The sequence below is a fragment of the Rhinichthys klamathensis genome, unplaced genomic scaffold (assembly GCF_029890125.1).
Source record: "Rhinichthys klamathensis goyatoka isolate OS25496 unplaced genomic scaffold, OSU_Roscu_1.1 h1tg000095l_1, whole genome shotgun sequence".
Taxonomy (NCBI): domain Eukaryota; kingdom Metazoa; phylum Chordata; class Actinopteri; order Cypriniformes; family Leuciscidae; genus Rhinichthys; species Rhinichthys klamathensis.
The window spans coordinates 101,082-121,467 of record NW_026606634.1 but is presented as its reverse complement, the minus strand read 5'-3'; the positions used below and the strand labels follow the sequence as shown (position 1 = coordinate 121,467).

At 43.6% G+C, this 20,386-nt stretch overlaps 1 protein-coding gene across 3 annotated transcripts in view; it reads right to left on the bottom strand.

Annotated features, from left to right (window-relative positions):
* Nucleotides 1-15,834: 15,834 nt before the first annotated feature.
* The window catches only part of kif21b (kinesin family member 21B), a 73,446-nt gene continuing 68,894 nt past the window's right edge, over nt 15,835-20,386 (bottom strand). For all 3 annotated transcript variants that reach the window (XM_056252425.1, XM_056252423.1, XM_056252424.1), the window contains exon 33: nt 15,835-16,802. In XM_056252425.1, coding sequence (XP_056108400.1) covers nt 16,754-16,802 — 49 coding nt within the window. In that variant the 3' untranslated portion in view covers nt 15,835-16,753. The remainder of the gene's footprint in view (nt 16,803-20,386) is intronic.

The window sequence follows — 20,386 nt, the reverse complement described above, 5'->3', positions numbered from 1 at the left end:
TTGTATGTACACATTGGATATAATCCGAGTTAGTACCAGGACAATCCTTTCAGACAGCTTCCTCTTGCGTCGACAGTTACTCGTCCTGTTGGATGTGGCCTGTCCTGTGTGATGGTATGCCGATATTACGCTGGATGACAGCTCTCGATAAACCACAAAGACTTGCTGTCCTGGTCACAGATGAGCCAGTGAGACGCACATCAGCCATTTGTCATCTTTTAAACTCTGTATCTCCCATTATGTTGTGTGAACTGCAATATTTGATGTCCAGCTGTGCTATTGCTCTGCTAATTCAACCTTCACACTCTGATGGAATGTAAAATCAGTGAAGATTTTATAATAGTACAACAATATGGAATTATGGGAAATAATAGAAAACATTAAATAATTAGATTTACATTTATTCATTTAGCAGATGCTTTTATCCAAAGCAACTTACAATCGAGGAATGTAGGAAGTTCCTCTAGAAAGGCAATAAACACGAGATGTGAAGGTAACACAAAGTTTCAGCCATCGTGCAGGATAGTACAAGCTAAGGAATAGTGAATTAGATTTTGTTTTTGCAGAGAGGTGTGACATGGGGGTCAAACAGCCATCATAGGGTTAAAGGGGGTGTTATGCAACACACTTTCTATGGTATCAAAAAGTCGCCCCTGAACAGTTTGCACAAGCACTCTAAGCACAAGCTAGTTTTTGGGGTTTTGGCCTCATCTCTTGGCCTCATATGTGTAAAAACTTTTTTTTTTAGGTGTGTATAGCCGGCGTTGTACTCCCCCAGCCCAGGTTCATGAAGCTTTTCTCCTTAAAATGTGCTGTACACAAGCTAACTTTTCAGTTAAAATCTTAACCACTGGTTCCTAATTTCATGCGTTTTTCAGATGGCCAAACAAAAGCACACAGCATATTCCCCACATGACAATACTAGAGTTGAAGACTCGTCTTCTTTCTTTGCGTATGCCTTTGGATGGGTATTATGCTAATATCTCATAGTGTGATGTGGACGTTTGTTGAAGTAATATCTGGACGTCAATCAAGGCGTTTTAGACAGGTCTGGATCAGTGTTCTCGGTTATCGTTTTGTGGGAAACTCTCCCCCGGTTTCACAGACAAGGGTTAAGCTAGTCTCAGACTAAAATGCATGTTTGAGCTGTTTTAACTGAGAGCAACTTGCACTGATATATCTTAAAATATTTCAGTGTCATTGTTTTCTCTCAAGATGCACATCAGTAATGAATTGTGAATTAACTGAATGAACCAGTAGCTTTTATAAACATGCCTTTGAATTTTTTTTTTTTTAAAAGCATCATGATGTTCTTGATTTAGAATGTATGTAAAACTGCTTTATCAGATTTGTATACAACAGGATTATGCCTTATTAAACTAAGGCATAATCCTGGCTTAATCTAAACCCTGTCTCTGTGAAACTGGGCCTAAGAGCTTTGTAACTTTGCACAATCAGATGTAGTACACACTAAAGGAAAAGGAAAACTTTAAAAAGCATCATGATGTTTTTGATTTAGAATGTATGTAAAACTGCTTTATGAGATACAACAGATGTTTTCCAGCTGAAGCGTTCTTTTAAAGACATCTTGGAGATGTACGTGTGATACTGTGGTCTATGATCGTAGATGTTTTTATCCAAACCTCTCCTGTACACCACTGTCCTCTTTCTCTGTTTGTCTCTCTCGAACACAGTCACACTTTTACACTTGAGTTTTTTTACTCGCAGCCCCCGGCTTTGTTTTCAGTAGAGAAGTCTCTTACAAACTGTGTAAAAGCAGGTCATCAGTGCGCACACACACACACACACGGTCCCCCTGCAGTGAGCTCAATGAGCCCTGGCCTCTCCGCACTCAGCGATCACAGTGCATCTCTCCCAGCGTCTCCGACACAATCTCTCATTATCACCCCTCAGCAGACTCGGCAGGACACAGGAGACCGCCTCAGCACCACAGCCAAGGGGTGGGACTGCCAAAAAATGGCAGATGTGCCTCAGCAAGACACACGGAGATGAATGAAAGGCTTGTGCTAACGTCTGACTGCATGCTGTCTCCTCCGGAGCACATTAAGCAATTCCTGGCATGTCTAATGGTCGAATAATATAGTCGTGCCATTTAAGCGCAGTAAAGGCTTAATTGAGTAGTTTTCAGTATTTATTTACCCATGTGTCATCCAAACTTTCATTCATGGACCAGAAGATGACCATGTACTCTTTTTGACTTAATGAAAGTGAATGGGGACTTCAACTGTTAAGCTCCAATATGACAAAACACTGGCAAATGGACAGATTTAAGGTGTTATTGTTAAGGTGTTAACTTTTTTTTTATGGAATAATGCAGTGTTTATTATAAATCAGAACAACTTCCCCTCCCTCTTGCAGCATCTCTTCTCTTCTCTGATGACGAGGGCGGGGCAACCTGTCACTCACATATGATCGACCAATAGCAAACCACCAGGGCCGGCGCTAGCCATTTGGGTGCCCTAAGCACAAATGCTTGGTGCCCCCCACCCCCACCCACTCACCCCCCCACCCAAGGAATAACAACCATTCAGAATTTCTTAGTCTGCTGATGAAGCACAATATAATAATTCTGTACATAATTTGTAGGGCTGGGAAAAGATTAATCGCGATTAATCGCATCCAAAATAAAAGTTTGTGTCTACATGAATGATATATGTGTGTGTACTGTGTATAATTATTTTGTATATATATAAATACACATTTGCATGTATGTATTTAAGAAATATTTGTTATTTATATATAAAATATTTAAATTTATATATAATATAAATTATATATACAGTATATACATGCAAATATTTCTTAAATATATACGTGCATATGTGTGTGTATTTATATATACAAAATAATTATACACAGTACACACACATATATCATGTAGACACAAACTTTTATTTTGGATGCGATTAATCTTTTCCCAGCCCTAATAATTTGACAACTCTGTGAATATGAAAATATACAAACACTGAGATTGTGGGGTTTTTTTTTTTTCTAATTGCAGTTTCACCAACAGATGTCGCCCTTGGGCCTTGGCCTATGAACCTCTTGAAAATGAACGCATTATCCGCATAAAACAACAACGAAAAAACCTATCTAAGCGGTCTTACTTTTCTTCTCAAACAAACTAACTGCATCTTAAACAGCCCAAGTTTCAAAATTTTCCGGGGGAGAAAGCCCTGGACCCCCGTTAAAATAAAAGATTCAACATGCAGGGCTAAAAAAGCCCCGGATCATTTCATTTGCACTACTAGCGACGCCCGCCTGAACATGCATACACGACGCAAGGGCGCCCGCGCTACAAAACTAACATTTTTATTTAAAACATTGTCTTACCTGCAAAGCGACGCGCGAGTATCATCCCGCTGTCTATTCTTTTTCCTTTTTTCGCCCCCGACTCTTGGTGCCTTTCCGAGGCCATGTCTGAGGTCGGTGTCTGCCAAATTTGACATTGATTGAGGCATAATCGAACAGACCACTGGGAGGTGGGGAAGGGGGGGCACCAGAGGGAGACGAAAAAGGAGATTCACCTTTTTCTCGACTAATTTGGTCTAGGCCTATATTACTTTTGTATATTAACATGCTTTAGACATATTTTATTTGTTATTTATACTAGTAGCCTATTGTGATGATTTTTCACGACCCAGATTTTTTGGTGCCCCCCCAAGCACTTGGTGCCCTACGCGCAGCGCGTGATGTGCGTGTCCTTAGATGATAGTCCTCTAGTCTAATGGGCTCTTATCAGGAGAGCTATCGTACACTGAGGAAATAGCCTTTACAATTCACCTGCTAAAAGTATGTTTAGTGGCCGGGGAACACTTCTTAGTAGGTGACCCAAAACACACGAGCAACTGGTCCGACTTTCTCCAGCCCGAGGACCTATGTAGGCTTCCTCCAAGGCTCGGACAGGGCATAACAAATGTAGCTTCTGTTGATCAGCCGACACATGCGGTGGATGATGAAATGCCTGTAAGATGACAGACTGTGCCACACTCGATGGCACTTTGGGCACGTAGCCAGGTCTAGGGTGGAGAATGGCTCTCACTCTGCCTTTTCGGGAGGACACTGCGATTTGTGTTCGCTGGAAACCGATGCGTCCCGAAGCGCACAAGGCGGCGGGAAGCATACATCGATTTCCTGAGGGCTCCACGGAGGAGCGAGATGTTGTTGCGAGGGCCTTTATGCCGAAGCCTTCCTCGCCTGAATGACACTCCTCAGATCTGCCTTAGGTTTGGAGGACTTCGGCTGAGACTGTACTTCGCCTTTTGTGGTTGGGGGCTCGAGAGGCAACTCTCTCCCTCTGCTGCTGCAGGTGCGAGGAGCTGGCGGCTGGCAAGTGGGACTGCTCCCTGGCAGCAGCCCCACGAGATCTGGAACGACGGCAGGGGATTAGCTGTTTAAATGCAGCTGACTGTCGCTTCGGCTCCTGAAACCTTTCGACGACACTGTTGACTGCGTCGCCGAAGAGGCCAGAAGGTGAAAGCAGGTCATCGAGGAAGAAGGCCCTGTCCTTTTCCCCAATGCCCGACAGATTCAGCCACAGGTGTCTCTCTGTGGCTACCAATGCTGCCATGGAGATGCCGATGGCACGGGCCATCTCCTTGGTAGCACGGAAAGACAAGTCTATCGCTCGACGGAGCTCTTTAACATCGCATGTAGGTTGCCTCTTTAAGTAGGTTGGCCTGGTATGCCTGTATAATGCCCATCATATGCAGGCATGCACCAGCCCGACCCGCCGCCATATATCCCTTGCCCACCTAAGCCGATGTAGTACGGCAGGGTTTGGAGGGCAGCGCCGGAGACTTTAGGGATGACGCAGCAAGTGTCACCCTCGCTCATATAGCACGGGCAAGGGGACGCACACTGCCTGTAGACTTTTTTGCTCGCCATACTTATATATATATATAGATAGATAGTGATATACGAGACAAACAACACCAAATAAGATGCACAAGGCAACATAGAACGCATGATGATGAAGACCAGAAGCTAACGCTTTTATGATCCAGCGTCTCTTTATAGCTTCCGCTATGCAGTCACATGCGACGTCACTAGTTCCATACAGGCTTCAGACGCGTCACGCTGAAGGCGTTCCCCAAAGTGTCGTCTTTCGACGCAGCGCAAGTTCCCACGACACTGTTGACTGCGTCGCCAAAGAGGCCAGAAGGTAAAAGCGGGTCATCGAGGAGGAAAGCCCTGTCCTTTTCCCCAATGCCCGAAAGATTCAGCCACAGGTGTCTCTCCGTGGCTACCAATGCTCCCATGGAGATGCCGATGGCACGGGCCATCTCTTTGGTAGCACGGAAAGACAAGTATGTCGCTCGACGGAGCTCTTTAACATCGTCGAGCACAACCTCCCCACTGTCGTCCACCTCTTTAAGGAGGTTGGCCTGGTATGCCTGCATAATCCCCATCATATGCAGGCATGCACCAGCCCGACCCGCCGCCATTTATCCCTTGCCCACCTAAGCCGATGTAGTACGGCATGACGCAGCAGGTGTCACCCTCGCTCATATAGCACAGGCAAGGGGACGCACACTATAAAGTTACTATATATATATATATATATATATATACACTCATCGGCCACTTTATTAGGTACACCTGTCCAACTGCTCGTTAACACTTAATTTCTAAGCAGCCAATCACATGGCGGCAACTCAGTGCATTTAGGCATGTAGACATGGTCAAGACAATCTCCTGCAGTTCAAACCGAGCATCAGTATGGGGAAGAAAGTTGATTTGAGTGACTTTGAACGTGGCATGATTGTTGGTGCCAGAAGGGCTGGTCTGAGTATTTCAGAAACTGCTAATCTACTGGGATTTTCACGCACAACCATCTCTAGGGTTTACAGAGAATGGTCCGAAAAAGAAAAAACATCCAGTGAGCGGCAGTTCTGTGGGCGGAAATGCCTTGTTGATGCCAGAGGTCAGAGGAGAATGGCCAGACTGGTTCGAGCTGATAGAAGGGCAACAGTGACTGAAATAACCACTCGTTACAACCGAGGTATGCAGCAAAGCATTTGTGAAGCCACAACACGCACAACCTTGAGGCGGATGGGCTACAACAGCAGAAGACTCCACCGGGTACCACTCATCTCCACTACAAATAGGAAAAAGAGGCTACAATTTGCAAGAGCTCACCAAAATTGAACAGTTGAAGACTGGAAAAATGTTGCCTGGTCTGATGAGTCTCGATTTCTGTTGAGACATTCAGATGTTAGAGTCAGAATTTGGCGTAAACAGAATGAGAACATGGAACCATCATGCCTTGTTACCACTGTGCAGGCTGGTGGTGGTGGTGTAATGGTGTGGGGGATGTTTTCCTGGCACACTTTAGGCCCCGACTAGGTTCCGACTAGAGATAGTCGGGATCACCTCTACGCATGGCTTGGGCTCTGGAACCACACTCCTTGAGAGAGGATGGACTCTTCACCACTCTGGAGTTGCCCATGGTGAGAGGCGACGGGCTGGTGTGGGTTTGCTTATAGCCCCCCAGCTCAGCCGCCATGTGCTGGAGTTTACCCCGGTGAACGAGAGGGTCGTTTCCCTGCGCCTACGGGTCGGGGATAGGTCTCTCACTGTCGTGTGTGCCTACGGGCCGAACGGCAGTGCAGAGTACCCGGCCTTCTTGGGGTCTCTGGGAGGAGTGCTGGAAAGTGCTCCGACGGGGGACTCCGTCGTTCTACTGGGGGACTTCAACGCTCACGTGGGCAGCGACAGTGACACCTGGAGGGGCGTGATTGGGAGGAACAGCCCCCCCGACCTGAACCCGAGCGGTGTTCAGTTATTGGACTTCTGTGCTAGTTACAGTTTGTCCATAACGAACACCATGTTCAAGCATAAGGGTGTCCATCAGTGCACGTGGCACCAGGACACCCTAGGTCGTAGGTCGATGATCGACTTTGTGGTCGTTTCATCTGACCTGCGGCCGTATGTCTTGGACACTCGGGTGAAGAGAGGGGCGGAGCTGTCAACTGATCACCACCTGGTGGTGAGTTGGATCCGATGGCGGGGGAGGAAGCTGGACAGACACGGCAGACCCAAGCGTACTGTAAGGGTTTGCTGGGAACGTTTGGCCGAATCTCCTGTCAGAGAGATCTTCAACTCCCACCTCCGGCAGAGCCACGACCGGATCCCGAGGGAGGCTGGAGATATTGAGTCTGAGTGGACCATGTTCTCCGCCTCCATTGTCGAAGCGGCGGCTCGGAGCTTTGGCCGTAAGGTCTCCGGTGCCTGTCGAGGCGGCAATCCCCGAACCCGGTGGTGGACACCGGAAGTAAAGGATGCCGTCAAGCTGAAGAAGGAGTCCTATCGGGCCTGGTTGGCTTGTGGGACTCCTGAGGCAGCTGACAGGTACCGGCAGGCCAAGCGGACTGCAGCCCGGGTGGTTGTGGAGGCAAAAACTCGGGCCTGGGAGGAGTTCGGTGAGGCCATGGAGAAGGACTATCGGCTGGCCTCGAAGAGATTCTGGCAAACTGTCCGGCGCCTCAGGAGAGGGAAACAGTGCCCTACCAACGCTGTTTACAGTGGAGGTGGGCAGCTGTTGACCTCAACTGGGGATGTCGTCGGACGGTGGAAGGAATACTTCGAGGATCTCCTCAATCCCACCGTCACGTCTTCTATTGAGGAAGCAGAGGCTGGGGGCTCAGAGGTGGACTCGTCCATCACCCTAGCTGAGGTCACCGAGGTAGTCAAGAAACTCCTCGGTGGCAAGGCACCGGGGGTGGATGAGATCCGCCCTGAGTACCTCAAGTCTCTGGATGTTGTGGGGCTGTCTTGGCTGACACGCCTCTGCAGCATCGCGTGGCGGTCGGGGACAGTGCCTCTGGGATGGCAGACCGGGGTGGTGGTCCCTCTTTTTAAGAAGGGGGACCGGAGGGTGTGTTCCAACTACAGGGGGATCACACTTCTCAGCCTCCCTGGGAAAGTCTATGCCAGGGTACTGGAGAGGAGAATACGGCCGATAGTGGAACCTCGGATTCAGGAGGAACAGTGCGGTTTTCGTCCAGGCCGTGGAACACTGGACCAGCTCTATACCCTCTACAGGGTGCTGGAGGGTTCATGGGAGTTTGCCCAACCAGTCCACATGTGCTTTGTGGATTTGGAGAAGGCATTCGACTGTGTCCCCCGAGGCGGCCTGTGGAGGGTGCTCCGGGAGTATGGGGTCCCGGGTCCTTTGCTAAGGGCTGTCCGGTCCCTGTATGACCGAAGCAGGAGCTTGGTTCGCATTGCCGGTAGTAAGTCAGACTTCTTCCCGGTGCATGTTGGACTCCGGCAGGGCTGCCCTTTGTCGCCGGTTCTGTTCATAATTTTTATGGACAGAATTTCTAGGCGCAGCCAGGGGCCGGAGGGTGTCAGGTTGGGGGACCACGCGATTTCGTCTCTGCTCTTTGCGGATGATGTTGTCGTGTTGGCCCCCTCACACCAGGACCTTCAGCGTGCACTGGGACGGTTTGCAGCCGAGTGTGAAGCGGCTGGGATGAGAATCAGCGCCTCCAAATCCGAGGCCATGGTCCTCAGTCGGAAAAGGGCGGCTTGCTCACTTCAGGTTGGTGGAGAGATCCTTCCTCAAGTGGAGGAGTTTAAGTATCTTGGGGTTTTGTTCACGAGTGAGGGAAGGATGGAACGGGAGATTGACAGACGGATCGGTGCAGCTTCTGCAGTAATGCGGTCGATGTACCGGTCTGTTGTGGTGAAGAAAGAGCTGAGCCGTAAGGCAAAGCTCTCGATTTACCGGTCAATCTACGTTCCTACTCTCACCTATGGTCATGAGCTTTGGGTCATGACCGAAAGGACAAGATCCCGGATACAGGCGGCCGAAATGAGCTTTCTCCGCAGGGTGGCTGGGCGATCCCTTAGAGATAGGGTGAGAAGCTCGGTCACTCCGGAGGAGCTCAGAGTAGAGCCGCTGCTCCTCCACATCGAGAGGGGTCAGCTGAGGTGGCTCGGGCATCTGTTTCGGATGCCTCCTGGACGCCTTCCCGGGGAGGTGTTCCGGGCACGTCCCACTGGGAGGAGACCCCGGGGAAGACCTAGGACACGCTGGAGAGACTATGTCTCCCGGCTGGCCTGGGAACGCCTCGGTGTCCCCCCGGAAGAGCTGGAGGAAGTGTCCAGGGAGAGGGAAGTCTGGGCATCTCTGCTTAGACTGCTGCCCCCGCGACCCGGCCCCGGATAAGCGGAAGAAGATGGATGGATGGACTTTAGGCCCCTTAGTGCCAATTGGGCATCGTTTAAATGCCACGGCCTACCTGAGCATTGTTTCTGACCATGTCCATCCCTTTATGGCCACCATGTACCCATCCTCTGATGGCTACTTCCACCATGTCACAAAGCTCTAATCATTTCAAATTGGTTTCTTGAACATGACAATGAGTTGACTGTACTAAAATGGCCTCCACAGTCACCAGATCTCAACCCAATAGAGCATCTTTGGGATGTGGTGGAACGGGAGATTCGCATCATGGATGTGCAGCCGACAAATCTGCGGCAACTGTGTGATGCCATCATGTCAATATGGACCAAACTCCCTGAGGAATGCTTCCAGCACCTTGTTGAATCTATGCCACGAAGAATTGAGGCAGTTCTGAAGGCAAAAGGGGGTCCAACCCGTTACTAGCATGGGGTACCTAATAAAGTGGCCGGTGAGTGTATATATAGATAGTGATATACGAGACAAACAACACCAAATAAGATGCACAAGGCAACATAGAATGCTTGCTGAAGACCAGAAGCTGACGCTGTTATGATCCGGTGTCTCTTTATATTAGTTCCATACAGGCTTCCAGACGCTTCACGCTGAAGGCGTTCCCCAAAGTGTCGTCTTTCGACGCAGCGCGAGTTCCCTCGAAAGGAAACAATAACACGGCAAGATTTAAACCTTGCACCAAGAATGATTTTTGAAGAAAAGTCTAGAAGAAAAAATGACGGTCAATAATATTGGGGATTGAGCTGCGTGAGCTGAAGCTAAAGAGCGAGTGAACACCAGTAACCCGAAGTGCTGTGCTAAACTATTATAATTCCTATCAATTATATGCCATTTTAAATCAAGGTAAAACTAACTTATGAACTACCCAAATACATCACTGAAATACTGTCACGTGGGTTTGGAAGGACCTGAGGTGAACTATGAAGATTCCTTTGAGGGCCGGAGGGTGTGATGGAGGATGTTTGTGAACGGTCTGAAAGAGCTCCTACCATTTAGGAGCCGTATCGCCTCAATCAAATGTTGATGCCACTCGTCCATCATCATCCCTTCGTCCTCCCGAGGAAAGGCAGACAAGCACAGCCTCGCCAGTTAATGATGATGATTTACACGTGAAATGAAGATGTATGACTGGCGTTTAAATTGCGTTGGTTTTCCGGAAAGCTTCATCTCCCTTTGCGTTCTGTAACAACATCAGGGGCCGACACAGATCGGCTGAGTCAGTGTTCAAACAACAGTCAATATAAAGTTGTAACAAATACGTTTTTGTCACCGCAAAATGCTTTTGCAAGTTCAAACTTCGACATTTTCAGAGACATCCGCTGGGAAGCAGAAACCTCGATCAATCCCTACTAGAAATGTCACATCCGAGTCTTTTGTCACCATTAGCCAGGAAAATATCACGGTTTTTGTGATGAATAACTAAGGTTTTTCCCCTCAAACATTGTCCATGTTATGAACAGCAGACATTATTTGTATCATCTGCGACATGAACATCACGAAAACATCACGTCATCAACATGTCAACATTATTTGTTATTTTAGTAACTAAAGATATTCACTTCTATTCAAAGGTTTGATGAAATGGAGAACTGGATACTGCAAGGATGCAATATTGACCAAAAATGGCAGTTAAGACATTTAGCCAAAATACAGATTAAACCAGGATTAGGCCTTAGTTCAATTAGGACATTTAAGTAGCTTTTATTAATGTGCCTAAGGAAAAAAACATCACTGGTGTGAATCTTGACTGAGACAAAACAATGGCACTGATATATTTTAAGTCCAGTGCAAGTTGCTTTCAGTTAAAACAGCTCGAACATCCATTTTAGACTGGGACTATCTTAACCCTGGTCTGTGAAACTGGGGGAGAGAATGTTACAAAAGATTTCCGTTTCAAAGAAATGACCTTTATAGTCATTAAAAGGTTCATCACGGTTTACTAACCTGCGGAACTGTTTTCAACATAATAATAAGACATGTTGGTAAGACTTTACTTAAAGCCTTTATGTATAATGAATTATAATGTATTTTTGAGCTTTGCACTATACAGAAGGCCAACAAGATTTTATTAGACTCTTCACATGCGTTGTATCCGGAGTATGCGCTGATGAACTCTGGTCGGAGATACAAGCATAACCGATACCAATATTCATTTGTACCACTGTCTGTTAAATTAATTAATGAGCAATTGCAGCAGGAAGCTAAATAACTGCAATAGCTGGTATAACAGGCAGGAACTGAGGGTGGTGTTATGAGATGTACTGTTTTTATGATGCAGGGTGTTTAGGATTTGAAACGTTTGTTAATGTTGTATGTTACATGTGTTACGTGTTGATGCGGCAGCAGTTCCCTAATCTAAAACAAATTTCTCCTAAGGGAGACAATAAATGCTACCTTGACCTTGTAATGTATAATGCATTACATCTCTTTATAAATAATTAAAACCAATGTTAAAATGCATTATATTTTCAGACCCGTGTTACATTTGAAATTGGTTGTTTGATGTGTTTTAATGCTTTATACTCTCATGAGAACATGCAATGCATTATAAGGTGAATTACAATGCATAATTAATGCATTAAAGTTACTTTTATTATGCTTTATATATAAAGGTGTTAAGTAAAGTGTCACTGAAATGTTTCTTGAGCAGCAAATCATCATATTAGAGTGATTTCTGAAGGATCATGTGACACTGAAGACTGGAGTAATGATGCTGAAAATTCAGCTTTGATCACAGGAATAAATGACATTTTATAATAATATTCAAATAGAAAACACATTTCACAATGTCACTTTTAAACTATTAAATGCAGCCTTCTTTCAAAAACATAAAAGATAACCTTACCAACCCCAACTTTTTCAATGCGTTTATGTGGTTTCCACATAAATATTCATATAATTCATATGCTGTTATGAATTAGAATAATACAATAATTTTTAATGGCTGACAATTGATAAAAATTATATAAAATATTATACCTATATATATATACACAAATGAATTGCATATATTTTTAATGAAGTAAAATACTTTTCAAAAAAAAATTCCACTCTTGATTATGGTGTGAAATGTGACCTGATGTTTTCATGAGATTCACCCTGTAGACGTGTGTGATGATGACAGCAAGCCAGTGATTGTATATGGACAGATCATATCTGCAGGCTCATCATAGACAGGAAACGGGCAGGAACTCGACCGTAATTCTATCCGAGAGATAAACAGCAAGAAAACAGCACAAGAACACTCCAGCCACGAGTAAAAAAGAAAATGCACAATTTTTTTTTTTTCATTTTTTTCATTTATTTCCCTGGAGGAATGCTTGAACCGTCATTAAATAAAACCTGTACAGTATTTACAGTCAGATATTTTACACCCAGTTTGGTCGCATGCACATGTAACAAACAGAAAGAAAGTCTGTACAAACATTTACATTCGTTGGGAGGAGTCCGTGCGATAAAAGGCACCCGTGAGCGTCCGCCCCGCCACACTTCACCTGATCAATAAAGCGTTCTGTCCAGCCTTTAATTTCAGCCTTTTTCTCTATTACTTAAATGTCTTTTCTAATCTGCGTATTAACTGCGTACCTGGGTTGCCAGGTAACTAGAAAGCACCCATTCAAACAGATTTCTTCAAAAAATTTATTTAATTTAAAGGCATTTAAAAGCAGCGTTTTGCAATGGCATGATGTTCCACACGCTGAAAGTGAGGTAAGGCGTCAGGCGTATTGCAGAGTGGCCCGTAAGGCAGCCGGGACGACACCTTTGGCATCACAGGGGGGCAAAGCCTCAGGTTAACGCTACGCTGATCAATAGACACAATCTCCCCTGTACAGAAAAGCTTTCCTTTCAGATTCTATACAGATGTAGAAGCTTATAAAGCAGGTCCATGCCATGCATCACTGGCCTAGAATATCAAATATAAGCAACTGTAAAGCTACATCACTAAACGTACCCCCGTAAACTACTGCGGTGAAGCTGAACGCGTAAAGATAAACCCCAAAAACTTCAGATACATCGAAAATGTTAAGAATGTCTTTAAGCCAGGAATGTGGAATTGCAGCCCAATGACTGGCATGGCTGGAAAAGCGTTGAGTATTTGAGAGAGAGAGAGAGAGAGAGAGAGAGAGAGAGAGAGAGAGAGAGAGAGAGAGAGAGAGAGAGAGAGAGAGAGAGAGAGAGAGAGAGAGAGAGAGAGAGAGAGAGATCATCCGTGTGGACGACGTGTTATGGAACTGTATTCGCAAACCAATTTCACAGTCTTTAAGTCCTAGCAATACAGAGCACATTTTGACAAGTTCCTTTCCCAAGAAGAATATTACAGTTGTACCAAAAAATGCTTCAAAATGGTATCCAAAACAATGCTCTTTCATTTCTAAAATGAAATGAGTTAAAGACACACAGTCTCTTGTTATCTCACTAATGAGGGGCACTTATTACAAAAGGGTTGACCCTGCGATAGGATGCATTATTAGAATAGTACAAACACGATTTCTAAACCTCAATCGTTGAAAACAACAGAATGAATTGTGGAAATTGTACGTCAAATTATGTGTAAATTGTTGCACTGAATTAAAATGCACTTTTGCAAACGTTCGTTAAGCTCATGTTTCCAGAATGAGGCCTGTTGTGTGTTTCGCTTGAACCATAACCAGAATAAATGTACAATTTTGCAAAGTGATTAATTGGGATGGGGGGGGGGGGTGCAAGAGATTATTTAAACTACATTATTTAAAACAAACTTTGGCAACACGTTTGACGCCCGTTTTGATCTCACTTTAAGAACAAAACACAGACGCGTTTTAAAAAAAAGAAAGATGCAAGATGGTATAAAGCAGCATTTTTCACAGTTTTGAAAACAAAAGTTCTTTGAAGTAGATTCTCTGATCATTATTTAATAAATTTGGCATTGTTATGAAAGACTTCACAGAAAAGGTCCAAAAACTGTTCTTTTTATGAGCGCATCACTCAGTTTCAAAGGACAAAAATGGATCATTTGGTCAAAAACAGCTTATATTGTTAATAGTTCCACGTTCTAGAATGGCAAACTCGTATATAATCTTAATGAGGATGACATGCTAGCGTACCGACGCTGCAGTACACACTACTGTCCAATCTAAAACCTGCGAACCATTGGCAGAAATCTATTAACCTAAAAGCTTAGGAAGTCTCAACTGCATTCGTCCTCATGAATATGTATGTATGTAAATGAGTTTTACATTATGCAAATGACTCCAGTCTAAAGATTCACCCTTAGAAACACATTGTAGTAGCTTTAAATGACTGACAGCCGCTATGCCACATCACGGTGTATTTGGAAAACTGAAAATATACAGATCAAAAAGGGTAACTTGCAAATTTGATCAAATCTCTTGTCGTAGCTTGGGAATCCCGCAGCGCTTGATGTGCGATTCTCCATGCAGTGGGTCGTTCATCAGATAAAGCACATCCCTGTCGACGGGAAAGAAGAGCTTCTCCTTACAGCTGCTCGTGTACACGACTGCGTTCAGGTGGGGAATTGCCAAGGGCCGCCCAAAAATCTCTGTGATAGATGTGTTTCATTAAAAAAAAGACTGTAAATCTGGGAAAGCCAGAGAAGGGAGTGGCGTGTGGCACGGCAAGATTGATGGAGTAAAAATAAACAAAGTTGCATGTGTTCAACCAAGACAAGCTCGCAGACGCCCACAAACCCCCATCAGGCACGATGCAGAGGAGGCTGCTTCCCATTTCATTTAACAGGGTGTGAAACTCCGAGAGAAGGACTGGAAAACACACTGCCTGGTTTGACCTACTTTAACACGGCTGGTTTTATCATGGATGCTTGTACGGGAGTGAGAAACATCGATGGCTGATCTTCTTAGAATGATTTTACATCTTATTCTTATATAATATACTTTACTAAACCTATTGTCAGTCCAAACCTGAATGACTCTCTTTCTTCAATGGAACGCAAAAGGAGAAGTTTAGCAGATTGTTCCAGCTGTTCTTTTCAGTGTAACGACAATGAACGGAAAGAATTGATAAAAGCAGTCCACTTGACTTGTGCACTGTAGTCTTCATACATGTATGCGAGGCATATTTGAATATACATGGACAAGAATCAGAGGAGAAAGAGATTTATTGAGTAACTAATTGAATTTTAAGTCAAAAATGGACTGTTTGGCTTCAAAACACCACATTTTTTTTCTCGGTTTTTGGAGCTGCGCCCCATGGGGCGCCATTGTATGGAAAAGAGGCATTAGAACAATGTATAACATTTCTCGTTTTAAGTTCCACTGAAGAAAGAAATTCAAAAGTTTGTATTTCTGAGTGAACCATCCCTTAAAAAAGCATAACATGGACCAGGCAGGCTGAGCACCTGAAAGAAAATATCAAAAGGCGTAGTGCAAATTCTCGTAACACTTCTGTTTTAAAGTGTTATAGGCAAGCATAATATAGAAAAATATATAGGGCTAACAAAATTACCAAATTTATAATATCCAACAATCCATTGTTAGATCGTCTGAAATTCGGTTTGTCGTACCAGGACTGTGTCCAGCAACATGAAACAAAGCCTGCTGAATCCTTCTCTACGGTCCTCAGGGGATCATTGCCTTCGGTCTAACATCTAATTCTGCCTAGAACTGTCTGCAAGTGTCACCAAACTCTACAGTCCCCCGATGAGATGGGCTTATTCACCTCAAAATGTCCACTCAGCAGACTCTGAGTCCTGCTTTACACTTCTGAGACCTCTGTTCACACATCTAGAAGACAATAAAGAAGTGCAAGAAACCAGAATCAGTGAAGGCTTCACACACAGAATCGAACTTTAAACCTGAGGTAGAAAACATAAAATTCACAGCAGGATGGAGCGAACGAGGTGAAAAGCAAAGGAAGCCTATCGGAAGAGGGCTGTACAATGTTTAAGGAAGCCATTAGTTATTTGAAATGTTCAGAGAAACCCCCTGAAGAGGAAGGCATCGGAAAACGTGGCGGTCAATACTATTGCACAATGTTTTAAGGGAACGTGGGACACTGGGATTGACGGCAACTCCGCACCTGCTCATCTTTAGTAAACACAAAATCTTCTGGATACTGAAAAGAAGTGATTTAGTTTCTGGAAATAGGTCAAGGCTAAAGTCATATGGCTCTCTAAGAATAAAAAAAAAAAAAAATGACCCAGCTTGGATCACTCAGTTTCCTTGACGTGATCAATATTCCGGAGTAAAATCAGCAGCTACAGATGAAGTCATCTCAAGAACTTGTTTTCGTTTGGACAGGAAGTGCAGGAGGACACTTCATTGTACAGATTATACAGTTTCGGCATCGCCAAAATGGCACCTTAAAACATCCAGAAGAAAGCAACCGGCAGTTCCTCAGACGAGTTGTGTGTCCTCTAAAGCAGACGGCTGTGTCACATGGCCTTCTGGATCGAGACGGCTGACCCCTGGACTTCTTCCCAAGGTCGGTTTCGGGACACCTTAAGTTGTGGCGTCCAATTAGCCCAAAAAGGCACCATCGATAACAATCTTTCCAAGAGGAGGATCTTCACCTTTTCTTCCCCATCTTCGGATTCCAAATCTTCACTCTCATGTCACTGTGGGATGGAAGAAACAAACAAACAAACAAACAGACATAAAATGAGAGGTGGAGGAGATGCACAAGGCCAATAATCTTCAGACACTCCTCACACTGAAGAGATGGCACACACATCAAAACCCAGAGTTCACAAAGGGAACCGCCACACGAGTCCCCGCTCCTCTCACCAATTAGGCGCATGAACTGCTTTATCCCAATAAAAATCAAAACCCTGCTGTGTGAAGCAGCCCACAGAACCACACGCTCGCATCTTAACTAACACACCGCGTCTCAGAGTTCTGAGTCGCAGCGGGATGCAAATGAACCAGTCATTACGTTGGGATCAAGTTCAAATAAGTGCATATTTATAAAGATGTCATTATTTTTCTTGAAAAAAAACCAGGGATTAATTCACTTGAGATATTTAATATTATATATATATAGCCTGACGTCATCATACTTAGATTCTAGTCAGCATGTGAGTCTGAATCTGCTCCATTGGGCTGTGATTATGGGCCGTGTTTCAACCGAACCAGGAAAGAAAATGCCTCTGCACTCGATTGGATCGGCAAATGCCTTGATCGCGGTTCTCTGTTCCTCTTTTTTTTTTAAATGAATGCGCTGTGCATCTTCTATAACAGACGCGATGGCTGAATCTACACATCTCAATTCTCCAGCGGCGGCCATTCTTTGTTGTAAACGAGTTCAACCCAAGCGCTCTTTGGTGACGTGGATGAGGTATGAGGTATTTCATACCTGTTAGACCTACCTAGGTTACATGCGTCAAAACTCAAAAACAAAGAAAACTAACTTTTTGTGAATTTTGACAGGGCAAGTAAACATCTGAACCGGTCTGACTGGGCCAATTGACAAAAATTATGACCTGATATGGGCTAATATGATGAAGGGCAGGTAAATGTGACATGTATTATAATGGTTTTATGTGAAGATTGTTTTAAGTTCACTTAAATTAAAAGTTTTAATTAAAAGCCTAATAGAAATGTATAGCTTTAAATTATTCTGTAATGCTGAATGCCTCAAATTAATGGTTAAAATTGAGGACAAAAATCTATTTCATAGAGACATCAGTAGTGGTATTGATTCATCAGTAGCGGTATTGATTCAACAGTAGCGGTAATGATTCATCAGTGGCGGTAATGATTCATCAGTGGCGGTATTGATTCATCAGTAACTGTATTGATTCATCAGTAACGGTATTGATTCATCAGTAGCGGTATTGATTCATCAGTAGCGGTATTGATTCATCAGTAGCTGTATTGATTCATCAGTAGCTGTATTGATTCATCAGTAGCGGTATTGATTCATCAGTAGCTGTATTGATTCATCAGTAGCTGTATTGATTCATCAGTAGCGGTATTGATTCATCAGTAGCGGTATTGATTCATCAGTAGCGGTATTGATTCATCAGTAGCGGTATTGATTCATCAGTAGCTGTATTGATTCATCAGTAGCGGTATTGATTCATCAGTAGCGGTATTGATTCATCAGTAGCAGTATTGATTCATCAGTAGCTGTATTGATTCATCAGTAGCAGTATTGATTCATCAGTAGCGGTATTGATTCATCAGTAGCGGTAATGATTCATCAGTAGCGGTATTGATTCATCAGTAGCGGTAATGATTCATCAGTAGCGGTATTGATTAATCAGTAGCGGTATTGATTCATCAGTAGCGGTAATGATTCATCAGTAGCGGTATTGATTCATCAGTAGCGGTATTGATTCATCAGTAGCGGTATTGATTCATCAGTAGCGGTATTGATTCATCAGTAACGGTATTGATTCATCAGTAACAGTTTTGATTCATCAGTAGCAGTATTGATTCATCAGTAACGGTATTGATTCATCAGTAGCAGTATTGGTAATGGTGATACTGGCCTTCTTTCATAAAAAGATGCTATTGAACAAATATTTAAAATATAACTACTGTCTTTGTAATTTGGAGATTAAATGTGAAATTATTACAATCAAATAAAAATATATTAAAAACTTTAATGTTCGGTTTTATTAATCAGAATTAATCCAGATTAATTTCAGAAAAATTAATTAGTTAATTTTTTTAATCGATTGACAACATACACACACATAATATATATATATATATATATATATATATATATATATATAAAAGATAATACCACATTTTTAGGGAAATATAGCTTAAATTAAATAAATCATTACTTAAAGGAGAACTCCGGCGCAAAATGAACCTTTGGTCTAATAAAACATTGGTACCTAGTCAACCGTTCTCTGAGATTTGTTTTCATGATAATCGAATGTAAAGAGTTTTATCTCTAAAAACTGTTTAGCGTATAACGCTAGTAATGGGGGCATTTAATAAGTAAAAAGAAATCGCTAGTTTATACCACTAACAAGGCTCAAAATAGCCCCACACGAACACAGTAACATAATGAGGGTCCCTACATGCAAAACGAAGCATTGAGAACTTTGTAAGTGTACAGACCGTTTAATAAGAAGATATTTTATAAAGACAGTCCACTTCGAGTATACAGACAGAAGCCATCTTTGGAAAACAGTCTCGACTAATCAAACCACGAACGCTATTCATACAGTTCAGCTCACTTAGCACGTCGTTCGTGCTTTGATTAGTCGAGACTGTTTTCCAAAGATGGCTTCTGTCTGTATACACGAAGTGGACTGTCTTTAGGACTGTCTGAACGGTTGACTAGGTACCAATGTTTTATTAGACCAAAAGGTTCATTTTGCACCAGAGTTCTCCTTTAACCCAGTAGAATATTGTTTTTCCTGTTTAAAGGGGTCATATAACGGTACATGCACTTTTACAAGTTGATTGTACTGAAATGTGTGTTGGCAGTGCCTGTACACAACCATCATATAATGATAAAAATCCATCCAGTGTTTTTTTTTTAATCTCCTTATATGTTTTCCCCTGCCTCAAATCGAGCCGTTCGACCGTGTGACGTCACACGCTCGGAAGCCCCTCCCACGATTGTTGATTGACAGGAGTGTTTCAACACAGACCCGCCCTCGCTCGTGAGCCAGCTGTCAATCATAGTCTGCGTGGACCGGCGCGGTCATTGTTGATGTGCCGGAGCACTGTCTATGAGCAGAATGGTGTCTAAGCGATTGTGGTGTTCTGTTCTTGGGTGTAATAACGAACACAGTCATTTTAATGTTCCTAAATCCGAACCGCTGAAGACACAGTGGCTGAGTTTGTTTTCGAAGGGAATATTCCCCACGAGCAACGTCAATGCTCTCATGTTTGCGCGAATCATTTCACACACCAGACTGCTTTATAAACGAGGGTCAGTATAAAGCTGGATTTGCTAAGAAGCTGCTCATGAATAAAGGATCGATACCAGCTATTCGTGTTCCTGCTGAACCTCCAGAAGAACGGAAGTGAGTGTAACGTTTTAGAAACATTTATATTAATCTTTGCAAATCGCTTGCACGCTTCACAATGAATGCGTCTAAGGTTTACACTCAGGGTACATTACGGCATTTTTTCTATGTACGACGTTCTCAATATAATTCATAATCCCCCATTTATAATGAACAACGCGTTATGGTTATTATTGTGTTATTGTGTTACAAACGCTGTA